This window comes from Lampetra fluviatilis, chromosome 3, assembly GCF_964198595.1.
Source record: "Lampetra fluviatilis chromosome 3, kcLamFluv1.1, whole genome shotgun sequence".
Taxonomy (NCBI): Eukaryota; Metazoa; Chordata; class Hyperoartia; order Petromyzontiformes; family Petromyzontidae; genus Lampetra; species Lampetra fluviatilis.
The window spans coordinates 16,506,265-16,526,184 of record NC_136277.1 but is presented as its reverse complement, the minus strand read 5'-3'; the positions used below and the strand labels follow the sequence as shown (position 1 = coordinate 16,526,184).

The 19,920-nt window shown below is 42.4% G+C and overlaps 1 protein-coding gene across 1 annotated transcript in view; it reads left to right on the top strand.

The window, feature by feature from the left end:
* USP3 (ubiquitin specific peptidase 3) overlaps positions 1–19,920 on the top strand; it is a 57,693-nt gene that overhangs the window by 14,721 nt on the left and 23,052 nt on the right. The window contains exons 2-6 of the mRNA XM_078884008.1: positions 346–406; positions 6,853–6,981; positions 12,326–12,409; positions 16,250–16,334; positions 19,002–19,090. Coding sequence (XP_078740134.1) covers positions 346–406; positions 6,853–6,981; positions 12,326–12,409; positions 16,250–16,334; positions 19,002–19,090 — 448 coding nt within the window. The remainder of the gene's footprint in view (positions 1–345; positions 407–6,852; positions 6,982–12,325; positions 12,410–16,249; positions 16,335–19,001; positions 19,091–19,920) is intronic.

Below are 19,920 nucleotides of genomic sequence, written 5' to 3'. Positions count from 1 at the left end.
CCCAAAGAGAGTGAATTCCTGCAGTCACGAAAGCTTTAAATCAAGATTCATGTTGTTATATTTAATGTTTCGTGAGAAACACTTAGTCTGTGCTCTCCAGTTCCTTGGGTGTAAAGTGGGCTAAATTTTGCCCAATCCTAGCCAGTTGGCTCAGAACATAATAGGCATCATTAGAATGAGGAATTTCCTTCACTCGTTTTGAGGCTGATAACAGAGCTAAGAGCGACGACCGCATTGCACATTTGAGGCGGGAGAGACCAACTAAGATTTGTTTGTGTCACTATGCAGATACATGAAGGTATGTGTGCAAGGTGCTGTTGGTAAATGCTTTGTGTCTGTTCACAGTGTGCCGCTCAAACAAGAGCCCCTGGGTTTGCCTGACCTGCTCGAGTGTTCACTGCGGAAGGTACGTTGTGGCATAAACACATTCCTGCAGAGGGAGCTGGTAGGAACGTTGGGTTGCTCGGTCAATGGCCAGGGTCAACGGCGGCGTGGTGTATTCCGCAAATATGCCCGACCTGAGGGTGGGCACAAGCCGGCGTGAGTAGGTTAAACGTTGAGTTTTATAAGGGCACCACGGGGTGACCAGCCCCACCCTCCCCACCCAGCCCCTCCCTGCACAACGGACACAATAATCCCCTGTGGGCTGGTGTAACCAGGAGGTTCCTACCAGTAATATATGTTTATAACAATAGACTAGATACAGGAAAATAATCTTGATTTACACCTGAGCATATGTTCCTCCTTGCCTGCTGAGTAATGGTGTATCGGTCTTCGCAAAGTGTTTGTTTCTGTTGTTATATATGAACACAATCCAATGCTAGATAAAGCCTAGGCCTCGTTGACATTAAACATATGAACTGCGGATAAGATGAATACTTGTTATTTACAGTGCTTTGCCATCCATTACCGCATAAAGGGACTCCATGTCGGGAAAAAAGCATTTTGTGTGAAAGTTATTGAACTCATTTGGATGCCATGGTTACGAAAGATATCAAGAGTCTATTTAGGATCTGGTTCTTATGTTGACAAATCTTGCCTAGTCTGTTTGCCTCATTGGTAATGGGAGATATAAGCACATTCTTGTGAGAGGAAAAAAATGGACAAAAAGTGAATTTGCATACACCAATCAGACATCGGCAGTAATTAGATGGATCTAACAAAATGTACATCGGCAGTAACCAGATGGATCATTGTATTGTGTTGCCATGAGGGATGGCAGTGATTTGGGAAGATCTTCATCCAGCAGTCACTAGATCATGGCTGGTAATGACAGACAAATTGTCGGGAATTTCGTTACATATTTCTAAGGAGCCTTTTGGCTTTGCAGCTCAATCCTGGGTGATATTGTTAACAGTGCCTGTATATTGAAGAGTAATACAGCAGCCCGTGGGCTCACTGTAGTTGTAAGGAAAATCTGCACAGGGATGTAATGTCAATTATTGAATGAAACTGAATAATACTCAACTGTGTGCTACTGTAGTCTTATGTGAGGTATTTTTACATTTTATGGCACAATGCTGCTCATGTGTTTATTCATGATGTCCATTGCCACCTTTTCACCACATGCATTTTTTCTGCCTCTCCAGCTATTTAGTTTCTACTGGTGGAATGGTGGTTAGTGCATAACTCGCAGTTGAGAGGTTGTACCTTCAAATCCTAGTTGGGAGTAGACTCAACCGGCCATCCATCTGGTTGACAATTGAATACAGTTTTGTGAAAAATAAGCGGTGGTCTTTGAATGTGTAACGTTCATAACTTGGGGCAACCAATCAATATACATGAGAACTATGAAATTGTACGTTTTAAGCAACGAGGCGCTTTCACATTTTTGTGGGAAGAAAATAAAGAATCTTCTCCATTTAATGTTATATTTTATGTGTCTCGCCCCAAGGCTGAATGTTGAATCAGACCAAAATCACTTCTGATTCACTCGAACCAGATACAAATCTGAGCCACTTCCTTGCAGACTACAAAGTGGGGAGTCTCGCATTTCTACCGTATAAAAAAAAAAGTAAGAACGGCCTGTTTTGCCCATTTTTTGCCAAATAGGAGAAAAGGTCTTTTGACCAAAACATTAAGTCATGCTTTTTTTCCTGCATTGTTCATTTGCACTGATATCATCATTATTAACAGGACCAATCATCATTGTTGGGGTTGTGACAGGACTGAGCGGTACTGCTTTTACTGCTCGTTGCAGAAATTCACAGTCAAGCCCAGCAGCAGCTCTGGTTAATACTGCGGGTGTAATTAACAAAAAATATAGACGCTGTCTACTTCACGGTGCATGTCAAACAGCCCTTGACCTTATTCGAAAAAGAGTCGGCCATATATATGCTGGTGTCATGGTCTAAATTTGTCACATTTTTCGAATTACTAATATCACCTAATTGGGTAAAACCACAAAGCAAAATAGCCCGTACTGAGAAACTACTGCAGACTATACACCTGTGAAACATAGCGCCTTGATGGTAGCCTTATGTTATCAGAATGGCGAGAATAGAAAATGTACTCGACTGATTTTATCCAATATTTATCCAGATTTCTGTAACATTGTGCCACCGGTTAATAAAACGTATATGATTTATTAATACATTTAAATGGATTAATTTCAAGAATGAATATTGTTTTGAATAATAATGTCATGAAACTATAAATTTAATCCAAAAGCAGTTTTCCAAAATAATAATCACAATAACATGAAATTTCACATCAAGCTAATACTTGTAATGAAACGGGCTGGAGAAAATATTGAATGTTTATCCATAAATATTTGATGCCTTTTTGAGTTATTTTTGGATGCAACTGACCAGCTTGTGGAAAAATATATATGCTGAACTAAGATAAGTGGGACCATGCCTAACATAACAAAGATAAAAAAAAAACTGAAACCAATCTCGACATCATTTCCAGCAGTGGAAGCAAGTGTAAACGTATAAACAGAATTGCTGTTGATGATTTTGCATATCAAGAGATAAAGTTCTTGCATGCATTGACTAAAATAAACGAATCATCTTCAAAACTCCATATTGCAGCATATTTTAATACTGCTTGAAATTAAACCAGGCCTTTATGTACAGTATAACGTTTTATATTATAATACATGTGTCTAATAGGCCAACATATTGGGCAACAGTTCTTCAAAAGCAGTAAGGTCGATGATTTCATCTAGTCAATGAAGAGCAAATATTTGAGATGTAGTTCTGAGTGATTTAGCCATTCAATTTTTTTGTCTGAGAGTTGGTGAATTGCAGACACACATCGCCTTCACAGTGCGAAGTTATATGGGCCCTGGTTTGGTGTTTGTAGCCACAGACACACACAGGGCAGCCTTTATTTTCCACTTGTGCATTTGGTATCTGCATCTTCCATGGTTTGTGCAAAACCAGTTAACCACTGCACATGGCAAGAAGTGTGGTAGTGGGCTTGCTAACTCCGTTTTTGTTCGGCACGTTGCTTGAATCCCACAAATTGTTTGATGCACTTTCGATATGTTTCCAAAACAGCTTTCTGAATCTCTGTTATGGATGCAGGATGTTGTTCAAGATCATCGTTGATTGGTAGGATTGCAGCATCGTGGTGAATATCTGGTAGTGTGATATTTGACAGGATATGAAACCAAGGCAGTGGCATAGATTTTAAAGTTCTTGTGATATTATTCCGCATCCGTATGTTCAATTGGGTGTTAATGAGTCGATAATGGCGGTTTTCTGACCACTCTGGGGCGCAATTTTCTGCAGCTTGAGTACGCTTGGGCAGTGGCTGATCTTCGAAGCACTGAGGCCCCAGCTCGTACCAGAAATATATATTCTTGGTTCTTTCGGTTAAAGTCATGTAGATAGAAAACAAAAATCGAAATTAAAAGCAAAAACCCACGACGTTTCGACTGCAACACAAGCGGTCTTGAGTTATGAGTTCCATCCATGGTTAACATGAGTTCCATCCATAGTTAACATCCATTTTAAGTGATGAGATAGAGGCCCTCAGCTCTTCACCAACCTGCACTGAATGAAGTATGGTCAAACAACTCTCATTATTGACAAGAAGTGCATAGGGCTTCGTCCAACAGAGGATTTACAAAGGGTTCTCAATTATTTATTATGTTTTTCATATTGTAATTGTGTGTCCTACATTGTGTATGAATAGTATATTTTATTTAGGTAGTTGTGTTTGCATTAACTGTTATTATAACAAACATTATCTACAAACCTTTAGCTACTGCTGGATGAAGGGTTTCCCATGCCGAATCGGCCCTGGGGGTTATTTTGCCTAGACTGCACGATGCTGGTCAGTGCAAACTCGTGAAGGAGAGCCCAGGATTGGTTCTGACATCGCTCGCCATTTGATGTTAGCCGTGGCGGGCAATTGCACTCCTTTCACCGGTCCTTCGAAAAGTGCGCTACCCACTGCATCACCGCACCCCCGACATTCCCTGTAGGCACATCGAAATATACTTTTAGGGACACATTCAAATGTGAATTCATCTCGGGCCTGTTTGACCTTCCATACAGCAACCTACTTTAACCTTCCCTGTAGCTCTGATTTATGGAGAATCATTGGACCTATCGTTGCTGCATACAGATAAGTAAGGATTCCAGTGTGTATAGCTCCTCATGACATTTTCTCTGGTAATTTATTCTGTGATATAAAATTGCATGATTCATATAATGGATACATAACATGAACTCTATTTAAAATACATATGTGATGAGAATGTGAATCTCTTATTCGTTATTTTTATTATTGTGCATCTATGCCCACAGCTAACACCGGATTAAGTCCATAACATTAAGATTTGAAATGCATGCACAAGCACCACCTAGTGTTCATGAATTTTATCCAGGAATGGTTTTTGTTGCCCTCCACTGATGTCTTTTTTTTATTTGTGCATTTTGCATATCTTAAGCGTTTCACATTTCTGTTATTGAACACATTTTTCGAGAGGCTGGTCAAATGTTGCACGAATTGTTTGCATGTGTTGAACCATCGCCAATTAACATTTTTGTATGTGTATTCAGCACATGTAGAAATGTTATATAAAGCATGTGTATTTTTGAAGATAACATTAATGTTTAAAATGTGTAACGGTTTTAAACCACTCATTTAATGATATTGATGTGAAGTAGATGAAAAATGTAGTTTATTTGGTTACTGTTAATTGATCTAATTATATATTTCTGTATGTTATCCATGAAGTGTGTTTGCTCAGTATTTGATACATATCTCTTGATTAACTCCACAACTACAAGGCTTCCTGGAAAATGTCATTGTATCCTGGAAATGAGATTGGAATCAAAATGAGAATTTAGAACAATGAAAACAATTTCGATTTAAAGCTTTCATCACTGCAGGGATTAATATTCTTGGTTCTTTCGGTAGTGACATACTGGTGTGAAAAAACCGCCACTTTTTCCAAAAAATGTCTTGCTGTGGTTTTCACACCTCTGATGATGATTGCTTGTGTTGCAATCGAAACGTCGTGATAATTTGATCGTTTTATTTTTATTATTTTATTATTTTTATTCTACGTGGCTTTACCGAAAAAAACAAGAAAATGTAAACAATGTTGTTTAACTATACATATACAACCATTTTTTTAAATGTATCATTTAAGTCCTAGGTCCTGAAAGGCATGAATAACTACCAATCAAAGCCTACTAGCCATGGAGACAGCCAGAACCAGGGTGGAAACAGGCTGAGCCAGAGATCGATCGTCTCCACGGCAGCCTGTTTTGGGAGCATGGTTACCAGTTTTTACCTCGAGCCAGTTGGGATGTCATGAAGTGAGTGTGGAATCCATGCATGCACACTGACGGTACAAAAAACATGTTTTTCTACTTCCATTTGCCTAAGCTAAACCATGTATACTGCACTAAACTTCATCATAAATATTTTCTTAGTGAGATCACTTCAAAATCACCACCCCCTCGCTGCAGAGGGTACTAAAAATGGGGTATGGACAGGGTAGGAACGTCAGAGCCCACGATGCTTAATTGCTGTTGAGTATGGGGAGCAACAAGCTCTGTGCGGTGCTCTTCCATGGTCATTCCAGGCCCAACAGAACCCGAGTAGATGTGGAAATGAGGCAAAAGGTCCCAGAGCATCAGCATGGTCGGCTCTCTTTTGCCCCATGTTGCTCTTTGGGGCTGGGGGGGGGGTCCCTCTTTTGAGAACGTCACAAATGTTTGGGCGGTGGCGGCGCATGCCTGTACTCTATCACTGTGGAGGCTTGGTTTGGTGGATGGCAGAAAAGGAGAAGGCAGTACAGCAAGTGGATTAATGGCCATCTGTTTTCATCTGTGCGGGGATCGTGTTGTGTCCTCGCGCATGTGGCTTTTTTCCCGGGTGCTTTGGTTTCCTCCCACTTGTAACCAATTGACTGAAAACATTGTCAAATAAAAACCGAATGCAGGAGTCTCCAGAAAAAGAGTCCTACGACTCATTGTGGCTTTTATGGATAAATAAATAAATTATTTTTTATGCCTGTGAGCCTCACCATGGGAGTTACAATATTGTAGGTCTTGTTGATCAAGTTATGATTTGTGTTTGTAAAATAATCACTTGAAATTGTTTATTTTGGCTTCATTTTGGTTTACCCATTAAAACTAGTTTTAGACCTACGTTGATTATTTTTGCTTGTCAGTGACGTGGTAATTTAGCCTACATCTTAAAGGATTAGACAGATGGAGATACCATCAGCAACCATGGGTGATAATGCTTTTGTGTGATTTGCATGTAAATGCAGCTGTTTGGTCCTGTACAAATGTGCATTGGGCCTTTTGTGAAATCATCACTCACTGTTGGTTTGTCTGGTAACTGTACACTGTTGACTCATGTCGGTTCCCACCCCAGGTATGTCAACGGACATGCCAAGCGGCACTATGAGGAGGCGCACGCAGGCAGCCGGGACGCTCGCAAAGGAGACAAGGAGACGGAGCCGCATGCTGTCTGCATGGACTGCAACAGTTACAGCGCTTTTTGGTAGCGGATCCACAGAGCACGCACCGTTTGCACGGGTCATTCGGCACTTGCTGCATATGGGACACTCGGTGCTCGCTGAACACGAGGTGCTTGACCAACACTCTAATTGGGGAATTACGGCACAATGCATACAGGACACTCGGCACACGTTGTATATGCCTCAGCAGACATTGCATACAGGGCATTTGGTGATGACTGAATATGGGCTACTCCACACACATACACACACATCTACTCTGTGCACACTCCATAGACAGTGCTCTGAAAGCTTTGAATTTGACACATGTTTGTGTACAGGGCACTACCTGAAATGCTTGAAAAGTATTTTACGTAGACTGCATACGTAAGGTGTGAAGTGTTTGGGATTTAAACACACACTGCTCAAAATACATTCCAGAAGAGCATACTGGTGTATTCCCATGAGTATATGTGGTTTACCTTGCTGGCGTGCACACACGTTGGATACACAGGTCACATTATACGTCGAACTTTTGTAGCTTGGACATGCCCTACATATAGGTCACTTGGCATATCTAATACATACTATGCAATGATAACCTTCCATATACTCTTTGGTTCTTTCGGTAAAGTCACGTAGGTTGAAAATTAAACAAATCGCGACGTTTCTGGCGCAACACAAGCGTCCGTCATCAGGTGGTAAAGCATGGTCTGCTGATCCTATCCTTCTTCACCAACCCACACTGACCAGTGTGGTGAAGTATGGATGCCTTCATCCAGAATTGGATCGACCAAGGGCTGTAACTCCTTGTATTATTATATTACTCATTGGTAGTATCATCACTGTTGCATCGGTACCAGCTGTGGTTGCTTTGAGTCTTCATAGAGAAGCAAAAGGTCGGGTAAGAGGGCAGAGCCACTCTTTTGAGCTGGGAGACAGGATTAGCCAGCATCTGACCTCAACTTCCGTTTGGCTTTAAAATGTATTTTTAATCACCCAGTTATTGCTTGTGTCAACTACACCATTTTCAATGCTCACTCTTGCTCCCAGGTCTTCCTGTGCCGTATAAGTCCTTCCACTTAGCCTCAGCTGCCTTATCTTGGTGCTGTTCCCTAAAAAACACAGTTTGGGTACTTGGTTGATAAGCATATAAACTGTAAAACCAAACATTCACAGCCTTGCATGTCTGACAAACACACTGTGTCCATATATCATATTTGCAATATAACGACTACTTGAGCAACAATGCCTCACGTTTTTGCAGCCACCTCACTAACTTGCAGTTGGGTGGGGGGGTCACACTTTTTCTACAGAAATAGCCAACCTAGCTTCCAAGTTGTTGGATTACAGGTATACGCCAGGGTATAAACTGCATTTCCCAGAATTTAAGGCAATGTAAAGCTGATTTAAAGCTTTCGTGACTGCAGGGATTCATATTCTTGGTTCTGTCATGCTACTCATTTGTGGTGTCATACATTATCACACATTTGAACCTGATAACCGAGATGTACTGAGACTTGCATTAGCAAGTTGCTGATTGAAATTTGCGCACGCTATAAACATGTACTTATTGTTAGGTAGGTCATTCTGACAGTTCTAAGGCTGTGTAATTGCTAGTGTAGATGGGTCCATATGTAAGGAATACAATAGGACAGAAAAACAAATGTGGCTGAGGAAAACTTTCATTCTGCATTATTCAAAATAGAACTGATTAAGTGCTTATCTCGTCAAGAGACCAGAACGACGCTTCAGCATATGCCCTAACTTAGAAATGTCTTCTGCATTTCAACAATCGACTCGTCAGTCATGGCAAAGAAAAGAGAGTGGTGTGTTGCCGCATACGGAGGGCCGGGGCTCTCTTGCCGTGCGGTTTATTAGGCCTCGTGTTTTAATGGAATACCCCAAAGTCGACAGTAATTCCTCCAGCTCCTGCTTAGCATGCAACATAATCATTAAGTTATCAGTGGATGTAAAATTGTTGTTCAATAGAGACCCTTTTTTATAATACACCCAGTTATTTTACCATTATACAGCCCAGTAAAATTAGATGTGTTCCTACAATTATTGTAGTACATTTACATGACGGATACACATTTCAGAAAAGTTCCGTATTTTTCATTAGATGTAAGTTAATAAAAACATTCATTCGAATTGTAAGGATAAATAAAGGGGAGGTTGAATATATCCAGGAGGTTGAAGATGGAACTGCAGCCTGGCTGATTAATGATGAAAATTGAGTATTGGTCTTCATCTATTTTGTTGCACAAATCCAAATGTAAAAAATATTGACCTTGTGGTCTGAGGGTTCGAATGATGATTATTTTTTCCTTTGCAAGAAACTTGTTTACTCAATGCAGTAGAATGATTGATGCAGCAGTTTCTCAGAACATTCAATTTCCTCACAATTTCATATTGCAGTAGTGTTGAGGCAGCAGCTTATAGTTATTATGTATTCATTTGTGCTGTGACATTTTTTTGGAATGATATGATTTCAGCCTATGTAGTGCTCATGATTTTGAAAGACCAGCTAGTTTAAATAAAATGTTATTTCTTTTTTTTGTCATACAACAAAACCCCTTCAACTGGAGTTGGAGCTGCCTACACTGTGGACATATAAACAGCAGTAATGTTTTCCTGTGAAACGATTTGTCTTGCACAGAAACAGTTCTAAATAAAATACTTCCCGTAAGCAACAGTCTTTCAAGCGCAAGACGGCGTCGTGTTTTCAATAAGGAAGTAATTTCCCAGCTTATATATACCCTCCAAGCTTGGCAGTGTTTCATTCTTCACCTGAAGACGGCTGCTTGCGTTGTAGACGAAACGTCGTGAGAATTATTTTATTATGTTTTATTTTTATTATTTTATTACTTCCCTTCTACGTGACTTTACCGAAAGAACCAAGAAGATGAATCCCTGCAGTCACGAAAGCTTTAAATCGAAAAATGTCCACACAAGTTTACATACCCAGACAAGTTGCCAACATTCACTGTGATTTCTGCAGGGTTTTTTAAAAAGCTGAGATTCTTTGTCGAATAAGTCGAATAATCAACTACATATTATAATGGACTACTTTTTGTGGTCGATTACCTGGCCAATTTAAAATGTTGGCAACTCCGACAATACAAACCACGCCACGGTGTATTCAAAGTCCTTCCCATCACCTTTACCCCCAAATATTTTAAATTTATCTGATAAGCCAAGTAGTCAAACTGAGAATCGGGAGTAATTTATTACATATTTAATCAGGTAGCCCAGCTCTGTTATTTTTCATGTTTGGAAAATAGGAAGATTACATGAATTTATTATGGTAGCAATGTCCTTTGTATTCAGATTCCTCATACATAAAAAAACATTAATCAATAACACTGCCTTAAAAGGAAACAAAACAATCTACGTAATATATATATATTTACTTTAAAGATGGTGTTATTGACTAACGTGAGTATTTTGTTATTTTTGCTGCTGCACCACTGCCAAAGCAGTATCACCCCCCCACCCTCCTCAGCTATGTAAACCCTTGTTAGAGCCATCTCTTCGGGATACCTCTGCTACTGTTTTCGCTGTTGGTTGTCCCCACCTGATGACAGACGCTTGTGTTGCGCCCGAAACGTCGTGATTTAATTTAGTAAAAAAAAAAATTTCACCTACGTGACTTTACCGAAAAAAACAGAGTATGGATCCTTGCAGTCACGAAAACTTCAAATCTAGAATTAGTGAGTTATTTGTTTAATAATTTGCCCTTTTTTTCAATCCACAACTGAATGAAGGGCTCCCCATACTGTATTGGTCATGAGGGCTGTTTGATCACACTTCACCATGATGGCCATATACTGTAGTGCTAAATAGAGGGCCATAATCACTGACGTCTTCGAGAAAGGACATGGCATGTAGAGAGGCAGATGGTGGGGTGCCTAGGGATGGTTCACTCACGACTTTATTCTAGCCATGGTACAGAATCGAACTTGGGTTCGTAGCACACAATCCTAACCACTGTGCTATCACTCCACTCCCCTTGAACTACAGCCTTATTATTAATATGTATCCTTCTACATTTATATAGACCTATACATCTCCTGGACAAATGGCTGTAGAGGTATCTTAAATCGTTTTAAAATGGTTTAAAGTTCAGCTTATTAAATTATTTAACTTATTTATTGGCAATTTTTTTAGAAAATCTGTTTGGTTCATAATACACACATCATTATTTTCAGATATGCAAAAATTATTTGTCATAGCCAAATGATATTTCATGTAGTATACAGAATTCATGAGAAAACAACAACCACCATAAGAAGTTAAATATGCAGACACCTGCTAAAACATGTGTAGAGGAGAGATATACGCGGTGCGCGCTGTTAAGCGGGTGCAACTGAGGTCGAACAGGTGTGTGCGGTGCAACATGAGGTTTCCACCGAAAAACCGCCAGTAATTAAGGGCAGAAGCGGGTGCGCTGTGACCGGAGGTTGGTGTCGAAGAGACGGGAGATGGGGGGTGATGATAAGGGATTAATGGGACAACTGGCGGCAGCTTGAGGGAGCACGTGAGGACTCGGAATGAGGGGGGATATGTAAGGGGAGTGTGCGTAAGCGGAGGGGGGTTGTTGCCGGGGAACCAAGAGTGAAGACATCTCGCCGCTGCCGCTCCAGCCGTCAACGGGACCTCAACCCTCACGCCGTCGGCGGGCGGGTGTTGGCTGAGCCCCCCGCCTGGGACAGACGGGTGAGCGGGTCTGAGGGAGCGTAGGGGAGGGCAGCGGTGGAGATGCAGAGTTGCTGAGTGCGAAGCTGCTGTGTGCGGAGTCGCTGAGTGCAGGATAAGTGAGGTGCAAAATAGATAAGAGCGGGGAGAAGTCAAGTATATGTGACCGTACAGATAGTTATCGGAGTGCCTATAACTGGCGCAAGAACAGGTGAAATAAAGTTTAAGCAGGTGACTTGTTAATTTTTAACTAGGTAAACATGCACAGGGTAAAGATGACACGTGTATTCACACAGTACACATGTTCCGTATACCTTTTCTGGATGGCTTGCTTGCCAACAAATTAGTGGTGTTTGATATGTAGAGTATTATTGAAAATTACGCAAAGTAATGATACGACGACGCTGCAGGATGAGTTGTTAATCGTGCTCCGATTAGCACAGTTGGCTACGTATGGTGCGAAAGAAGTTCAACATACATGCTTCAAGTGCCTGCATTGCATTGCAAAGTGTTGATACAGATGTTGTGGCATGCTGTCAGTTTTATATTCTCAATAATAGCAGTGTAATCATACTACTTGTGTTTTTGTAATTTGTGTCCTGGCATGTGTAAAGTACCCATTTAGTTTGTTTGTGCATAAGTGCATTCCTCTGTACATTTATGCGTGTGTTTATGTGTGTCTTGTAGTTACAGATGTGATGACTTTGTGGTGAACGACAACAAGCTGGGCTCGGTCCAACGGCTCCGCGAGCACCTGCAGAGCCTTGAGAAGTGATTTACCACTGACGCCTGTGCACAACTCATGTCTCAAGTTTACCTTTTCATGGACCACAACATTATCGTGGAAACCACAGATTTAATCAAGAGATTCCCCAAGTCCACATAGCACTGACAGTGCACTCGTTTTGGGTTACCCCATTGTATAAATGATAAATAGGTCTGATCACATTTGTTTGCAACATACATTTTTAATCCTAGATTTGTAAATGTCACCGCAATCACCACCACACTGCATTCGACATTTTTTTTAATCGCTAAGATATCGGACGAATGTTAAGTGAGCGTTATTCATTTTTCCATTGCAATTATTCCATCCACCAGTCTTCTTATAATATACATTTTGCATAACCCACAGTGCCACGGAATGTGCGCAAAGAAGGCTCTGGGGGGGTGAACCCCTCCCCTGCTTCCTTACCTACTCCCTCTACCCAGAACTCCTCACCCACTTTCGTCTCTGCACTGAGTGAGTGGGTGCAGCAAAGGCTACTGCCACCATGAGCTAAAAAGTTAAAGTGAGGGAGGACAAGTTTCAGTGTCTTTCTCTTTACTCTCTCTAAATCCACCCTCAGACGCTGCCAATTTGGCCAGGAGCTCAAGCGCCTTGACCCCCATGTCAGGCGTTTTATCGGTTTGAGGTCGGGGCACCCAGTCCACATCCATCCTTGCTGGCTTGTCGCCTGGCCTTGCTGTGGCTGGGTCACTAGCCCCTGCGCGAGGTCACCCTCCGGCTCGATACCTGACGCCCAGAAAGGCGGTCGGTGCAGCATTCAGCCCCCGGGCAATGAGGTCTTACAGTGGTTGGTGGGGGAGACAGCTCCCGACCCTTCTGAGGGCAGCGCTCACTCGTCTGGGACAGCTCGCCGCACACCGGCTCGAGGTGAGTCATTGCGCGACTCACCCGGCTCTTCCAGGTTTAGCCTGGTGGCGCAATGGCTAGTGACACGCGTGGCGAGAGCACGGGCGTGGCTGACAGGTCTGGGCTGCAGGCATATGCCTGCCATCCACGCGAGGCTATCGTCTGAGCTCACCGGGTTCTCACCGGGTACATGCACATGTCGTGCGTGCAAGACGCGTATACAGAGGTGCCCGGCAAGCATACCTCGAAGTACCCATCGCGTGTGGCCTGTGCACTAAAGTGCTCAGCACCGGCCTCTCGGGCACTCGCAGACGCATGTGCGCTTGTGCAGTCCCAGTCGAGGCAACCTCAATGCCTCAGGGTAGGACTGCTTCACCCACCATGCTGATTCCGTGTCGGGCAGGGTGGTACAGCACTGGCAAATACATGATGTGTGGGCTGCCTGGAATCGGGGCATGTCCAGCTTTGAAGAGCCCTGGTCTCCCAGGAATATTCAGGCCCTCATCAATGCACTGCAAGAGGACTCGGACCAGACACCGCCATCGTGAGAAGAGACGGAAGGTGGTTTTGCTGCCCCTCGCCATCAACATACTCTTCCGTCCTCAGTCGGCACCGGTGCGATGGGGAACCTCACCAAACGGCACAGGCAACGTGCCTGCACCATTGTCGGTGATGTATAGGATCCTCGGCATCCGCGTCGTCAGGGCTTGTGGAAAAGTTAGGTGCTCCTCCATCTACAACAACCTCAGCTTCGGAGGACGTCGCTGGGAACTCCTGGATGCAGTTCGGTAGGCACAAGTTGCGCAAGCTTTCTGCAGCAAGCAGTGCGAAGTGAACTCCGCCACAGGAAAAGGAACTTGTCGGGTTCCTCTGCTGACTCTGGGTTGGAGGATTCCACTGAGGAGGGTCGGATAAGACGTTGGGATTTGCACAGGATATACATCAACCTGCTTCTCCACGTACAGCGCTTCAAGATGGAGTCCTTCCATTCCATCAGGGAAGTGCTGCAGCCAGGTGATTGATTCACCTCCATAGACTTACAGGACATATTTGCACATTCCCATACACCCATTACGAGTATTGGGCCCTTTCGGCCTTTCAGAGTCGCCATGGGTGTTGACCAAAGTTCTTTTAACCCTCGTTGTGGCTGTCTGGGATAGAGGGGTAGATGTGAATCCCCCATTTCGACGACTGGGCTTCAGAGGGATACAGCCACAGTCATTTCACTATTAGAGACACATGGGCTGGGTCATTAACCGTGCGAAATTTTTTCTGTCGCCGACCTAACGGCTTTACCATCTGGACGCCGATATCTGGATGGACCAGAAAGTGATGTGGCTTCCAAATCAGAAGGCACTCCTGATAGCCGGGCTCCCCCATTTTCTTGCTGTCAACACAGCACCCTGAGTAAGGGAAATTGCAGTTATACTGAGGCATATGGCATCGACCACAGAGGTCATTCCCTGGGGTGAGGCTGCATATGAGGCCTCTACTTCTGCCAACCTTGTGCCCGGCACATTTTGCCTCCGAGAAGCAGAGGATGCTCTAGATGTCACCAGGGTCATGAAGTTTTATCTACAAAAACAGCGAAATGGTGGGCTACACAGGAGCTGTTTATCTTTATCGGCAAAGCTTTTAGAGACGAGCCAGCCTCAAAGGTTAGGCTATCTATGTGGCTGAGAGATTGTGTTGCATGTTGCTACAGAGGTGCAGGGAAAAAAAACCTTGGGGCATATTCCACCAACGCAGTCACAACCTTGTAGACGAGAGCCGTCAATGTACCATTGGAGGAAATCTGCAAGGCGGCAACATGGAATTCACCCCACACATTTTCTCGGCATAACTGGTTGGATACACTCACCTCGCAGCCGTGTAAGGAAGCCCTGCCCCTCCTCTGGCGCTTCAACTTGGCAAGTGTTGCTAATTGCTAATATGTATATAACTAGTTTTTTTGCCCGTCCAAGGACGGATGTATATTGCAGTAAATCTGAAATATTCAATAGAAAAATTGTTAAGCTCATGATTGTTAATGAGGGGAGGGGTGCGGCATGTGGAGTGTGCGAGCTTATGCATTAGTGTAAATTTCCACGCGGGCATGAATATTAATGAAGCGGGGGGGCCTCTATTGCAGTGACGTCACGTACAGATGTAGCACTGTGCTGCGTAGATTTATTTTTGACCGTCTGTAAAGAAACGTCATATTTGAAGCGACATTGCGAAAAAAAATCTATCCACTCGACCTTCTTCCGTGTGAATGTAAAAATCCACCTGCTTATGATTATTTTATTATTAATGACGGGGGGCGGGGGTGCAGCATGTGGAGTGACGTCACGCGCGGGACACACATTTCTGGGCTATTATATGTATATAATAAGAAGACCGGTGGACAGCAGATTTGTAATGAAAAAAATTAGGTTTTGAACCTCGGTAAAACCTCACTTTTCCAGTTAATGCCGCGCCTACTGGGATCCCAACCCATCCATTCCCACATTGGGCTTCTCCGCGAGTTGGCCAGGAGACATTGCTCCGGAGAGTCTCCTCACAGGGAGTGTGGCACAAGGGGTTTCTTCACGTCGGGAAGGGGGGGGGGGTGTAATCTCTGCAATTACTCCTCTCCAAGCTGTTCCTGCGTTATGTTCAGGACGGTGTGCATGTTTGTGTTTGTTTTCGTGTTTCTCTAACCTAGACCTTGTGTTCTGCAAAAAAATATAGGGAGGAGTTCTGAGTAGGGAGTGGGTTGTCAGGTGGCGGGGACAGAGGGTTCATGGCCCCGTGGGATTTTTGCCAAAAGTTTCCAATAATACAAGTGGACAGCAGCATTGACTGGAAAAACAAGTTTTTACCGAGATGATGAAAAAAAACAAATTTATCATGGTGAAAGGCACTGTATATAAGGCACTACATTGATAAGTAGTAGTTTTAATTCTGAAATTCCCTAACTTTGATGTATAATACTACTCTTTTTCTGTCTGCAGTTCAGAGAGGCTGTTGCATGACAGGAATGGCAAACGGAAGTGCAATGATGCAGGATCTCCGTCAAAGAAGCACATGAAACTCAATGTAAGCTAAAGCTAATGTGGGCATGTGTGCAACTTAGACTCTTAAAAGTGTAACGTGTGTGCTTGCAGTTGGCAACTGGGCTTATGTTTTGCAGTAATTTATCATTTCTGTGACTGAAAGCATCGACTACAATGACATTTGGTCTGTTTGTAAAAGAACAAATATTTTCTTATTACACATTTTAATACCAAGACAATAATGGCACATTATTAGTGTAAAAAAGTTCCGGCCCAGGTGAGTGGTGAACTTCAACTTTATTACGGCTTCCTCACAGCATGTCAAACATCATTCTCTTCTCTGAACTTTCCATGACGCCACCAATCCCCTTAATTTCTCCAAACGGGTCTCCCAACTGACAGCTCATTTCCATTTAGTTTTCCATGATGACCAATCTGTTTTGAATTTTCTCCACCTTCAAACCGGATCGTGTGCCCTATGTCGGCTCCCCCTGTGACAGTTCCCCAATGAGAGTTGAACGTGTTGTACGAACTTACAAGACATGGTGAGCATGTATTTATATATTTATTTGCTAATAGAGCTTGCCTCTTGGGATCCCTTACATCAGTATTTTATTTTTTATTTTTAACACAATGGGAAATGTATTTGGTTGAATGAGCAACACGTGTTTTGATTGGCTCATGTGGTTGCCATGGCAGCTGGTTTAACATGGATGACATATTTTTATGTGTATGGTACTGGGATATGTTTGATGAGACAACTAGAGTAATATGAGGGTAATTTATCTTAGATACTTTATCACATTTTCTTAATTTTACTCGATTAATTTTCATCTTATTTACCTTGCCTTGCCAAATCTCCTACTCGGTTCTGGACTAGGGCACCATGTGAGAGGCATTAGGCTTCCTCGCAACTACTCTATGATACTCAATAATCAGTAGCGTTATTATACATATACATTGGTAACGTATGTGTAATGGATTGGTATTGTGCAACTATGTTACAAATCGGAAGCAACAAAAGTTATATTTTTTAAATGTTGGATGTTAAACATTTGAGGTATACAGCAAAGCAGCTTAGGTTTTAAGCAATAAGCCTCCAGATATAACATTGAACCTTTAGAATCTAAACGGTGTGTTAGATGTTAACTCTGAGCCACCATTACTCATGTTGAGGGGATGGATTTTGATAATACAGTAAAACCCTGGTTAGCTGAAAGGTCTGTTTTGTCGTGATTTCAACTAAAATCATTGTAAAACACAACAGCAGCAACCCTATTTACTGTACAGTGTAGGGTACATTAGTGTTTGTTGTGCATATGTGTGTGTTAGTGTACTGGGCGAACAATACAACATTTGGTACGTGTGTGCTGTGCCACAAAGTGCTGTAATTATTTCCATCGGTCAAAGATGCATTGGTCCCAACCAACCCTCCAACCACTGCCCACTGCTCCCCACCATCCCCCACTGTCCCCCCCTGTACCATTAACATATTGCTTGCTGTAGGAACATTTAAAGCTCAGTAATTTTATATTTTACTATTATGTTATATAACATTCTAAATGACAGTAAATGGCCTGTACATTTTTTTTTTATATATATACCATATTTCTGCATGCCAAATATGTTAAAGATGTGTTTTATTCACTGGCATTGGTTTTGCTAAATGTGAATTCCGGCACACTGAAGTTTCATGATAGGCGAGTTGGACATTAGTACATATTGGAAGTCTTTGGGGTACATGTGGGGACAATTCATCATCCAGCAGCATCCAAGCACCATCGAAGTTCAACCGGTAGCTCAAGGCTCGCCTGTTCAGGCTGGCATATGAGGGAAATAGAGATCTTGCTCTGCCCCTCAAGAGTTATTTATGGAACAATCTGTCTAATTTGTAAAACATACGCAAATTTCCATGTAAACGAATATACAGAAAATAATAGATTTTTGAGTTGAGATTTAGATTTAAATCCAGGCAGCCGTTTGTGATTATCAGTGTTCTCGAATTTCGTGATATGTACTTCAATTATCATCCCGAATTGAACAAGAATCATGACAGTTATTTAAATCACAGGGTGAGGTGAATTGTTCCATGCATATACATTCCATAGACTTTCTATCTTTGTATGTATTTGAGCACTGTAAAATCAACGGTAATACAGTACAGTATATTATGAGTGCAATAAAGTATAAGCTAATTTGAACATAAAACTTACAAGTAAATATTTGGAGATGATGTGCGAGTTTTGTAAGTTCTGTGTATATATCAAATTCATTCATTCAGTTTCATGAGCTGCACCTTGCCTGGTAGCGCATTGCGGGGGAGAACCACGGCCCTGCGAAATGTGTGAATGCGTGCCCATGCTTACCTGTGGATACTCAGAATTTACAGGCTGCGTATGGTGAATTAGTTTACAGGTAATAAACAGTGTTCATACTCTTAGGTTTTTTTCGGTAAAGTCACGTAGGTAAAAAAATAATAGAAATAAAATAATAATAAATGAAAATACATCAATTATTATTTTATTTCTATTTTTTTTTACCTACGTGACTTTACCGAAAAAAACCTACGAGTATGAATCCTTGCAGTCACGAAAGCTTCAAATCTAGAAATAAACCGTGTGTACATGCATTTCGCGGTTCGGTTGGCAAGCTCGCGGTTGGCAGGGGACTGCTATACTGACTCGTGCGTTGTCCCTGCTGCCTCGCTTAGGGCAGCCTGGTGGTGGGAAGCCTCTCTGCAACAGGACTGCGGAACCTGGGAAACACCTGCTTCATGAACGCTATCCTGCAGTCACTCAGGTAACACGGTTGGAAAGTTTAGTCTAACATGAATATCTGGTGCAATGGGGTGTTCAACATCAGTCCTGGGAAAACGAAGGCAGCTAGGATTAATGCTGAATACCACAATATTCCATGCTGACGTTAACTTTCCATCTGAAATTGCAACACAAGCAATGGAAATTTTATGTGTTCATCTAATGTGGACTTTTCAACTTGTTTTTTCCGCTCAAACTCAATTCCCACCATTCTTAAAGAGTCTCAGAGCCTGATTACACAACTTGTGCAATTCTCGAAATGTCTTAAGCTGAGCATTGCCATAACTCCAATTCCATAGGCGATTTAGACATTAAAGGCTCGTAAGGTTAAGAGACAACTTAGGGGTGGTCAGGAACGCTCATATTATTTTAAAAGTAAAAATAAACTGATAATAATCATCAAATAACATAATAGACAACATTTATATGAAGAAGATTTATATGTATAACATTAATAACGAATTTAATAAACGTAAATATTCTTACCTCAGCTGGGCTGGAGTGTGCACAGCAATGGCGTCACGTCAGCCATTTTGCACGAGTGACTTCATGGCAACCATGTTGCATAGGGTTGTCTTCCTGACAGCTGATTGACTGGTGCAGTGGGAATAAACACGTTCTTTCGGAGTGGGCAGGTAGGAACTTGGTTGGACAGCGCATTCGTGCGATCCGTGTCACGCGGCGCGTCACGTGGTGCTGAGCCCGCCCGAAGCGCTCTATGAAATACAAATCGAGGGCGTGGCTATGCACGACAGACAGACAAATAATCCCTGGCGGGCAGTGTGGAACTGTTGTTCCTACCTGTATGAAGTA